Raw genomic sequence first — 12,501 nt, forward strand, 5'->3', positions numbered from 1 at the left:
TACATCCACAGCATCCAGGACCACAGTGGGGGCTGCCTACAAATAGTGCAAGAGATAACCAAGGAAAACAATAATAGGTTTCTACAGTGTTATAGAAAACCTAGCTACAGAAAAAAAAATGTTTTCCATACAGATGTCATAAACTCATAAACTTTACTTTGGAAAAAAAACACAAAAACTTTTCTAACAGATAATTACCACATGCCATGGGAGTAATTAAAATTGCACCATCTTACCCCGACAAGCTCTTGAGGAAAAGGTCCTCTGGAATTTTCTGGCAAGTTGGTGGGAGGGATGACCCAGTCTCTCTTCTGCCTTTGTAGGTATCCACTGTGTTTGGTGGATTGTCTTGGGAATACTATCTCTTCAATTTCATGGGACTCCTTTGCATTAAAATATAACAAGATATTCCTGAGTACTAGGAAAAACATTTTCTGAAAGAACATCAATATTAATGGGTACCTGAAAGTGTAGGAACCACAGTTTATTATGAACAGAAAATAACTCTGGAGGCCCTTTCCTTATCCCCTTATTAATATAATAGAAAACCAACAGCATAAAATTTATGAATTGCACTGTTCACTGAAACATTGAATTCTGAACAATTTATTATTGGGCTCAGGTGTGTAAACTATTTGCAGTTTCTATAAACCATCTTAGATAGTAGCTTAGTACTGAGCAAAATTTAATAGTACCCTTTTATATATTTCTCATTAGTTTAAACCACAGTTCAGGTAATGTGCTACTGTACATTAAATTTAGATCTTGATGTGCTAAAATATAATTTGAATTCCAAAGGAAGTTTAATACATACTGCTAAGGAATGTCTCAAATATTTATGACCCTATTAAATCCCACAGAATTAATGCTGTAATTATTCTAAACCTATGTCAGCCATGATGGATGCTGGAAATGACCCACTTTGCACACTAGGTATTAATCTTTGCTAGATGTCAACATTTTCTTCTTTTTCTCCCAATAGCTGTAGACATTTTAGCCATTAGCCCTTCCTGCTTCAGTGCAAATACTCAAGTTAGTTTGTTAGGACACAGAGCATCAAAAACAATAAAAGTATCTTTTTACTCCATTAGTCACCATGTTCTTATTTTATATTATGCAAATGATATGTTTACCTTTAAAAGTTAATTGATTAATTAAAATTTCACATAATGAAATCTCAACAAATAGCACAAGAAAAAAATGACATTTTTCTTACATATATTCATTCTCATTTGATTATGGTTGTGTATATCACATTTACAATTAAATACCAGAACTGATTTTGTATATTCTTGTCTCTCACAGTACAATAAATGTGCAAAATGTAATATAGTCACAGTTCATCAAACCATGAACTTTAGAATATATGGGTGTGCTCCCTTAGTAATTGTTTTTAATTAAATCAAAGAACTAGAATAGTCTGAAAATAATATTATCATAACTTTACTAAAGAATTTATTGTATCTTGTTCAAAGTACTTAATATAGTGACTTATACAAAGTAAGTGCTCAATAAATGTTTCTGAACTGAATTGAACAGTACTCTCTTGGAAATGTAGCTCACAGCAGCTTCAGCCAGAGGGAGTATATCATTCCTAAAAGTCATATCAGTAGTATAAATAATTCACACTCCCAATTTGATTATTAAGAGACAAAACAGATCCTAACACTCATTGCCAGAAATGCTTTTCTGTTACTACTGTAAATCTGTATTTCCCATCTAATAAATTTGACTGGTAATGACATGCAAAGGAATTTTTATTTTGTGGTTATATTTAACAGCTTATAAAGCTTCTAAGATGCAAAACAAACTACTTCTAATTTTAATTAAATTATAATCTCAAAGTATAAACAAATCTTTCAAATATAATTTCTGTTCACTTAAAATATACTTGTCTAAGAATTTAAAAGATTAAAAATACTGGTAAAGTAACTGCAGTTTATAAAAAAAAATCAAGTACTGGCCATCTATTTCATGTGATATGAAGCAAAATGTGTACACACACACAACACTTTTTGTTAACTGTATTAATTTTTGTTTTGTAGACATCAGCTCCAATATTATACCTTTGCCAGCTCCTGGGTTAAGGTTGGCTTGAGACTCAGCTTTACTGCCACTTGCCACTTCTCTTGGGTCTCCTTGTCTTGGGCATATATCAGGAATTTATCATGCTCAGAAGAGAGTGGAAAGCTTCTCACGGCATAGACCATGCCATCTTCATCCACCTTGAAATCTGCAGGCTCGATGCTTTCATACTGTACTTTTCTTTTTCCATTGCAGTTGCTAAACTTCACTGTATAAGATAGCAAATATACGTCTAACTACACAACAAATACAAAGACAACTTATACTTAAATCTATTTTAGGTTAGATGATAAAATGCAGTAGCATGAAACACAAATTTTAGTTTTACATGATTAGCGGCATTTTCTTTTCATAGAATGCAGTTTGGCTCTCCACATCTGAAGGTTCTGCATCCCAGATTCAACCAACCTCAAATGTAGTTGAAAGTATTTGAAAAAAAAAAAAAAAAAATATATATATATATATATATATATATATATATATATATATATATATATATTGCTGATGTACAGAACTCATGCAAACTTTTTTTCTTGTCATTGTTCCCTAAAGAAGATGATAAACTACTAACAGGACATGTACATTGTATGAGGTATTATAAGAAATCTAGATGATTTAAAATATGTGGGAGGAGATTCATAGGTTATATGAAGATTTTATGCTATTTTGTGTCTAGGACTTGAGCATCCCTGGATTTTTTATATGCTGTGGTCTTGGGATGAATCCCCTATAGATACCAAGAGAGTAGTTTGGGGTTGTGGCCTGGCATCTCTCATTTCAAAGCCTGCCGCTCCTCTCCACAGTCCCCTGGGTATCCACTGTCAGCTACACTTGCTGTTCACTCTGATGCATTTCAAGGAAGTTGCTTTCCACTCCTAATCTCATTGTCACTGAAGGTAGAACAAACCCCATGTTTTCCAACTTCATGTAAGCTATCTTGGCTCTACTACCAGTTTCACAGCCATGCCTGACATCCACCTATAGAGCCAATAAAGACAAATTTCCTTAATTATCTTGGATATTCTGTATATTTTTTTGCACATCATCTTAATGCATAATTTTTGAACAAATGCTTAAAGCAAGAAATAATACTGCTATGTTTCTTTTTCTTTATTGATGTTGAATGCGCTCTATGCTCTAGAAGTACAAGACTTCATGGTTATTGAAAGGTGAATAATTAGCAATTTCTATCCTTCCTGCTTGTAATAGTTCAGTTAAGCAGCAATTTTATAAAATTTCCCCAAACATGAAAATAAAAATGTCCTCAAAGTAAATTTTAAAATTAAAAAAAAAGTATGCCTTAAGAATAAAAGGATCAAAAAGATTTCAGGATCTTAATTATCTAAATCTCAAGTGTAATGACTTAAGATTGAAGAAAATCACTGATTTTTAAAATGGAATATCAATCCACTGATGTCTCAATAAATAACAAAAATTAAACTGTTTTTATGAATGAAGAATTGGACATATTCAAGACAAAGTAAAATAATAAAAACAAAAATATTCTCTAAGGAAGATTATTTTTCTTATAGTCCTTAATTGTTCTTTTTGAAGAAAAATTCTTTCAGATTATCAGGTAACAGCATCAAAGAAAAAGCAATTTTTCAATTACATAAATGACTGATGCTGCATTCTGACCCCAAATACATAGGATGTGCTTTGGAAAACAATCAACAGGTACATATTACAAACCATATTCACATGCCTTTCACGTTCCTCATAATCTAAGAAAAAATTATACAAACTGCCCCTACCCTTATACAAACTGATAACAGCTCTTTTATTTTCATTAATATAAATTCACTGCAATGTACATAAAACCACAGCCAAATAACATGGATGCATATTTCCTTTCATAACCATAAAATTCTTTTTTTATTAGTTGTTCAAAATATTACATAAAATTCTTGATAGAAGTAATAAAATACTTTAACTATTGAATATATTATTTTCCATATAATGCCACACATATCATCCTTCTTTACACTGATAATTTCAAAATGAAAATAAAATAATATTTCAAACTAAATTATGTTAAACCATAAGGTTTATCTTTAGAGTGGAAGTATCCTAATTAATATTGAATTACCCAATTTTTCCATGCCATGTGATTTAACTTGTTTTTTTTTTTTTTAAAGGAAGGGATATTTCCTAGGAAACAAGGACATTTACTGCTTATCTTTTATTAAAGACAACCAAATAAAAACTGAAATTGTTTTTTTTTTTTTTTTTTGGAACCTTGCTGAGAAGTCTAAAGACTTTTTACCATCTTTTAGTATAAACTCTACCTTTCGAATATTACCGAAGGAAATCATAATTCTTAGGCTAGATCTGAATGATTTTATACTATTTCACATTTTCACTTTAAATTTTGACACTCTGGCATTAATCCTCACCTATACACACCTGGGTTGCTACCCTGGCCTCCTAGTGGTCTCCCAGATCCAAGTCCTGGCACTCACTGCTAGATTTGACCTCTGCTGTGATTTTTCTCCTCCTGGCTTTGAATCCATAATATTGCACTTGAAGTCTTTAGGCCACTGTGCAATGCTTTATGAATGCTGTTTCACTTCCTGATCATTCTGTCTTTATCTTACTTACATCAATTTATAACACATAATCTGTCCAGATTCCATAGTCATTCCCTTCCTCACTGCTACCCACATCCCACACTCATGAACTTGTGGGTTACACTTTCCATTTTTCCACACCACAGTCCTTGAGCCAGGCCATCATTCCAGGGGAGGATTCCCCCAAGATGTCCTTCAGAAGATGTCAGCATATTCCCTGACAAGACTGCCATGAATTCTCCATTTTAATTATATTTTGCACTTCTTGTCCATTCAAACACACTAACTTTTATAGTGTAATAATTACTACAGTAATGCTTTTTTATTAAAGGTTCCATTTGACTAGAATGGCAGACTATAGACTCATTTTGGTTTCTTGATAGTGGTTCTTTTGTTTACTAGAACACCTAATGGTGACAGGGACAACATTAACTCTCCTTCTATAATCCATTAAAATCTTACAACTAAAACTAGAAACAGATTGGAAACTTAATGTGCAATAGCAACATTTAGTGATGAAAACAACACAGGTCCTTCAAATAATCTGAATTTGTATTAATTTGCTGATAGTGCAAGAAATTGAACGAGTATTTGCTGAATTCTAGGTACTGTGCAGCACGCTTAAAATCAGGTTATATACACTTTTACCTTGACAGCCTCCTGAAGTGGAAATCACTATTTGTCCTACAGATGGAGAAGGAAAACTTGGACAGCCATTTTTGCCCATGGCTCTTCTACTTCTAGTCATTTCCTTAGGAAAGTGCCAAAGTATGTAAAATCATGACTCTTGAATATTAAAATCTAAGGCTCTACAAAAATAAAAATTAAAGAAATTACAGAGGCCTGATAAATGCTTGTAAGAAAAAATAATGCTAAATTTAGACTTTAGGGAGCACCATGGTAAATAGTGCATGAAAGTAATTAAATTGGAATATATCTGAATTGTCCTATAGAGGGCAGTAGCTGAAGCCCCTTCAGGTGGAGTGAGAATGTGAGCAGACAGAAGAGGAGAATTAACTCTTCGTTACTATGGGTGCCTGTTCTTTTGATTCAGCACTAGTTAACTCTTTGGATTCAGGTGTCAGTGCTTCAGAGAGTGTGTAGTTTTCTTTGCATCACTATGCACAATACATATGAGAAGAGCAACTCATATATCTTGTCATAAGCCAAAGCTTATGGTTTCGGAGGATTCAGTATATGGCGGAAGGTCATGGTGAAGGAAGGCTGCTTAGCTTCTGACAGCCAGGCCACAGACAGAGGAAGTAGTTAAGGACAGATAAAGCCCAATGTCATGCCCTAAGTGACTCCAAGTAGGTCCTTCCTCCCAGTAATTTATTCATCTGTCAATGGATTAATCCACTTGTTGGATTAATCCTTGCTACATTGGAGATCATGCTTCCAACATAATGAATTTGGGAAGATATTCCGGATCTACACAATAATAGTAAGGGAAAGAGGAGGGCTTTCGGGAAAAAATGCACTTGCAGAGCAGGAAAAAAAAAGTGACTTTTTTTTTTTTTAACAAAGTTTCTCTAGACATCCTATGAATGAGCAATGGTTGACCCTAGAGAGTCTGACACTGGAGAAGCATTTGGGAGGAAATTGTATAAAGGTCAGTTAATTAAAGTTAATTAGTTGTTTCACATTATCTCTATCTAACCTATACCAAGTATGGATTGGTTTAATATATCTGTTATTAAATTTTTCTGAGTTCTAAAAAAATGTTAATTTTCATTTGATCTAATATTAAAATAAGCAAAGTTTTGGGGTATTATTCAGGCTTGAAGAAGTACATTGCATTATATAATTCCCTTTGCACATTCAGCCAGTACAAAGAATTAATACTTAAAATTAAAATTAGTCAACTTTCAATTGAGAAAGTTCCCATAGGTGAGATATTACTCTTGACTTCATCCCAAGGTTGGGAAGTATTCCATTTCCAGTGCCTGGCTCAGTTACCTGCTTCATCAGTGTTAGTGATGTATTGTTATTTTCAAGCTATGCAAACTAGAATGCTTACTAATTCCAACAGGAAAATGTAAATTCCATTATTATCTACTGGCTAATATTTATTGTCTGTTGTCATGTTCATCTATGATCTAGATGTAGCTAGGAATATTTTCTCAAATTTGCCAAGATTTACCTCTGCTCTAGGACCATGCTCTGAAACATACACAAGAGGATTTCCTTTCTTTCTTCTTCTTTCTTCTTCTTCTTCTTCTTCTTCTTCTTCTTCTTCTTCTTTTTTTTTTTTTTTTCGGGGGTGGGGTGGTGGGAATTGAACTCTGGGGCACTGGACCACTGAGCCCTATTTTGTATTTTATTCAGAGACTGGGTCTCACTGAATTGCTTAGCACCTACTTGTGATCCTCCTGCCTCAGCCTCCCAAGCTGGTAGGTGCACCACTGCACCTGGCAAGAGGGTTTTCTTTTTAACAGAAATTTAAAAGTTAATGGGGGAAAAAAAAGGAGGGAAAACTGATAAATTACAGAATCTTGATCCACACCAGTAATATATATTCATAATTGATAAATTAAATTTAGTGTATAGCCTTTCAAAGATGTTTTTGTGATAAAAATATTAAGTGAAAATGGACTAAAGCAAGAGACATGTTTAATAATTAAAATTAAATTCAAAATTGAAATTTGAAGATGAAGAAAGTAAGGCAAACATCATGAGTCTTTGGCTCTTCTAGAAAGAAATATATAATTTGCTGGATTCAACTTGTTTCTGTTATTAAATGTACCTTCTTTATAGATATGACAGAAAAAACGTGAACAATATTTTCCACTTTCTTTTTTCCAAACACAAAAGTTTTATCATTTTTTTAAAATATGGGGGCACAGACAAATTTATCTTAGATTGCAATTAAATTAAAATTCAGCCTTAGAAGTGACACTATTCTGTATGATCCAATCACGGTGAAACCATAACATCATGTTTTTAGCAAAACCCACTGAACTGTAAACACTTAATGGACCTTATTGTCAACTGTGGACGTGCAGTAATGTATCATTGGTTTATCAGTTGTAACAAATGCACCACATTGTACAAGATGTTAATAACATGGGAAGGAACCTGTGGGGAGGGAGGGAGACACATGAAAGTCTATAACTTTCCATTAGTTTTTCTGTAAACATGAAGTGATCTAAAAACTGAAATTATTTAAAACAATGCTTTCCTTGCAAAGGATGCCCTAACTTGCTATTACTATTAGATTTTTGAAAGGAATGGATAGTTGTCAATACTCTCATTCTCTCTCAATCTGATTCCAGTGAATTACCTCAAGCTGGTATTGGCTGGAAAATGCAATCTGATCAATAATTTATGTAGGTATCTTAAATATGGAGATAAAGAATTTGACTTAAAATATTTCCCCTGACAGAACCATCTTCCTTACATTATAACATTAATTTTGCTTAAGTGTTCAAATATGGCACAGGAAAAACTCCAGAGTTTTATAATATGGGAGCAAAGGAAATGCATTTCCTGGGACAATTGAAAGAACAAGCTTAGCTAACAGAATTAATCAAATTTAAAATAAGTCTACACACAATTAAATGTTTGTAGCTAAGGACACTATAATATTAAGCAAGAAATTTTTATTACACTATTACATAGTTTACATGCATAATATGCAGTTACTGTGCTCTTGCCTGCATAAAACTTTGTTAACATGATTAACACTAAATTAAACACCAGGGAAATAATTATTTTAAAGTACCTTTTTACTCTTAAAGCAATACCTCAAATTAATGTTAACCATAAAACCATAATATCCTTATAAAGTGTTAACAGGAAACCACAGATCTTATGTATTAAATGTATTAGCAGTTAATAGCACTACATAAACCATACGAATGAAAATGTGCAAATACTCACATATGGTTTCTAATTTTTGCTCAAGTAAAACATACCTTATTTAGAAACAATTAGAATACAGTAAAGGATTTTCATCCCTAAATATGCCATTGACTTTATTTTTTTTTACCTTAATTGCCATTTTTGAAGGCATTGGGAAAATAAAAATAGATTCACAAGGTTAGCAGAACTTCCCCTTCCATAGGCACAGAGCAATAATTATTAATGAACTAGATATCTGTTGAAAACACAGGAGGGAAGAAGTGTGGAAGAAGCTGTCTTCACTGTATTTTTAATGCTTTGTTTACATGTTGATTCTAATGGAGAATGGCTATCAAGTGATGTTAAAAATATGCTTTAGATTTTCCTTTGCAGATCTAGGCTCTTCCCAAGTTTGCATTTGAAAAACATCCTCCCACCCTCCACCAAAACAAAAACAAAAACAAAAACATTGTTGCTATTCCAGGGCCTCCCACATCGTTTTCACACATGCACAATGGGTTAAACCTGGAGACATTTTGGAAATGCCTATAAGGAACTTGATGAAAAAAGTCATTACATTTCCCTTATAACATATAATTATAAGAAAAATTAAATATGGAGTTTTAGGGCATATGTGAACTATTTAATATGTATAAAACTTCCAACTAAACTATTTAAAAATCTTTAATAAGACATTTGAGCTTGCATTTGTGAAATATCGTTTTTGTAACAAGTTTTTTTTTTTTCAACATCAGATTCTTGATAATTGCCATTAATGAAAGCTTTATTCACAAAAGCTGGTGTCAGCAAAGAGCAATATAATATTTATCACTTTTTCTTGAAAGGATAGAAATGTTCCATGAGGAAAAATGTATAAGTCTCATATTCCTTCTTTTACCCACATTGACAAATGTAGTGTTGAAATTCCTCAAGGAAATATAAATGATTTTCAAAACTTTTCTCAAAAAGTGTTTCAGAACATTGAATGAAATGTTACCTCAAGTCTTTGCAGTATTGCTAATAGTCTTAATATTATTTTTCTTTAGGATTTAAGATATAACACCACCCAAGTATCACAATGAGTCATTTTTATCCTTTTTCAAAAGCAGAATTTTTTTCCTTCAAATCCATAAGCTCTGTACACGTAATATTTTTGACAGGGTTTTGCAGTTTTCAATTAAGTTCATTCAGGTGCTCTAAAAGAGTGAGGTATGTTAGCAATTTCTTCAAGTGAATAACTCACCTTTAACAAATCTGCAGTAAGCAACAGTCAAACATGCTCAAAATCCATTTTTCTATTAGCTAATAAACTCTTGGGGAAAAAAGTATCTTTTGGACACTTTTTTTGTGTACCTTGGTATATAACAGTAAATATGGCATGCTAATCCTTTATGTTTGCATAAAGCTGTAGCCATTTATTTATTCATATTCTCATACCAATTTTTGTGGAATTAAAATTTATGAGCAATCTTTCATATATAGGAGATTGCATGTGAATAAAACTTTCAGATTAAACTCTTGATGTTTACACCTTCATGCCATTTATAACCTGTTTACACCAGGGCCAGAGCATCAGCCTCATGTAACATCTGCTCAATATCTTGTTTCAAAGTATTCATTTACTTCCTTGCATTTATTTTTCAGAATAAATAATGATGTTCAAAGATTCCCTCCAGTGCTATCATATTTGCTAATGCCTTAAAGTCCTTAATATGCAATGACAACATTTTTGATTTAATAATTCTTTTGATTATTGCCATCACTATGAGGCCATCACTGCCTGTCTTGAAAGTATTCTGCACAAATGATTCTTTCAATATTTCTTCTGCTTCACTGGTTCCCAGTGTACCACCAATGAGGCATACTTAGGCTGGTAAAATAAGGAGTTATGCAAATGCTGGAGGCAAGTCGTAAGTGTGAAACTGTGTAAATGACTTTTAAAGCTTGATCATATAGTGCCATACTTGGTCTCATAAAGGTTCTTTCCTACTTTCTGCTAAAGAGAGTCCAGAATTACTTCTGCCTAAGATGGTTGTTTGCAGGTATAATGGTCACAAAATTTGTCATGCAAGTAGCTTCATTTGCTTACTTTAGCATACAAATTAAATGTTTACCCCATGTAAGAGAGTAAATATAAGAGTACATGGTTTTAAGTTTCAGAGAATTATTATAATATTTATTACCAAGTTAGTATCTCATCATTTGGGGGATGAATTCAAGGGACTCTAAAGTCACTTCAGCAGTCATTCTTGATGTATCCATTGTATTGACAATGTAAACATATGTAAAAGTGAAAACTAAGGACAAAATAGATTGCAGGCAGGAATAATTTACATAAACATAAGATATATAAGATGTAAAAGTATTCAAGAGCATCTGTATTCTAAAATACTTTCAAGCATATGAAAAGTTTGAAATTTAAACATTACAGTAAAACTAGGGAAAAAAACAGTAATTTTAACTTAATAATTGATAACTTAAAATATTTAAAATATAGTCATTTTTAATATTCCTGAACAACTAAAAATATTTTTAAACAAGTAATTCTGGAACTTTCAGTTTTCTGTAGCAATTTAACCAACTTTATGTCCACACTAATTTCATTCTAAGGGATTTATAGCTAAATTTTACATAAAATGAATATTTTAATTCTATGATGCATAAGCATTGATTATTAATTTCCATTAAAGATAAGATTTCTGACCAATTGTTAACCTTCGAATCCAGCAGGAAGGAAGAAAGAAAATCAAATGAAGAGAGGAAAGAAGAAAAATATGTAGAATAAGAAATAAACAATTGAAATGAACAAAATTAATGATTCTGATATTTGACAAAAACTTTAAATGGTAAAATTAATGAATGTCTTCTATTATATAAAGTGAAAATGTGAGAAAATTAAATTGAAAGCAAATTAAATTGAAAGATTCATAAAATTAATACTTGTATAAAAATCTTCATTTACATTAAAACATAATGATACTAAAGTAGCAATCAGATTCCAGGGATTTGGTGTGGAAATGGATAAATTTTGGATCTTGCTCTTGGTGGGGGTGAGTTCTTGGCCAGAGAGATGGCCCAGAGAGATGTCACCTGGGAGCCATTTCCCACAACAGATACAAACTAGCCTTACTCTAGAAAGTAACAGAAAATAACAAAAAAGAAAAAAAAAAGCCAATTGCAAAAAGTTTTCAAAACAGAGACATAAACAGCATTCAAATATAATTTTAATTGTCTCATTACAAAATATTTAATATTTTTATTTAAAAATATTTTTTAATATTTTTATTTTTTAAAAAGTTTGATTTTAGGGGATTAATATTATAGTACCTAATTAGTTTCTTAATCTTTTAGAAGGCTGGATTCTATCAACTCTTAACTCACTAGACTCCACTGATCAATCAAATAAATAGCTTTATCAGAAACTATTTTTGTGTGCAACTTTAAATTGTAGAGAAGGGGTCACATGCAGGTAGGTTCAACCACAGTCTCCAGACATGCTTTTTTTTGATTCTTGCAGCATGTTCAACAAAGTAATTTCATGTTCTTCTGATTCTTTTGCTTCCTATTTCAGGGCAAGAAAGAAACCAAAGACTCTAATTTGCTCAGAAAATGAGACTACAGAAGCGGTAGCCAAATCTTTCTCCACAACTGTCCTTCTACCTTCATTTACCTAACTCTCCTAGTCTAACAGGGTAGAGGCTATCTGGATCAAAATATAACAGTGACCTGAAACAGCTAAGAAATCTTGGTATTGACCTTTGAAAATGGAAGTGGATGAGGAAAGTAGGTGCAATTCAGAGAGCCTTCCAAGGACACAAGATTGATGGCATTAACAGGAAGAGTATGTGTGCCAGGGCCTTTTTAGAACACCTGCAGCCTGAGACTGCTACCCTTCTGGACCACCCGAGAGATCACTCTTTTTACTTCAGAATTGTTCTCTCTCGGCACAGGGAACTGACCCACTAACAGCCCGAAGGGCAGTACTCTCTATAGACACAGAATG

The 12,501-nt window shown here is 32.5% G+C and overlaps 1 protein-coding gene across 1 annotated transcript in view; it reads right to left on the reverse strand.

Annotated features, from left to right (window-relative positions):
• Positions 1–2,033: 2,033 nt before the first annotated feature.
• The window catches only part of Cdh2 (cadherin 2), a 151,428-nt gene continuing 140,960 nt past the window's right edge, over positions 2,034–12,501 (reverse strand). Inside the window, exon 3 of the mRNA XM_046428321.2 lies at positions 2,034–2,293. Coding sequence (XP_046284277.2) covers positions 2,061–2,293 — 233 coding nt within the window. The 3' untranslated portion in view covers positions 2,034–2,060. The remainder of the gene's footprint in view (positions 2,294–12,501) is intronic.

This window comes from Marmota monax, unplaced genomic scaffold (assembly GCF_021218885.2).
Source record: "Marmota monax isolate L192 unplaced genomic scaffold, Marmota_monax_Labrador192_F-V1.1 WCK01_AAM20220418_F8-fsc00031, whole genome shotgun sequence".
NCBI classification, from domain to species: Eukaryota; Metazoa; Chordata; class Mammalia; order Rodentia; family Sciuridae; genus Marmota; species Marmota monax.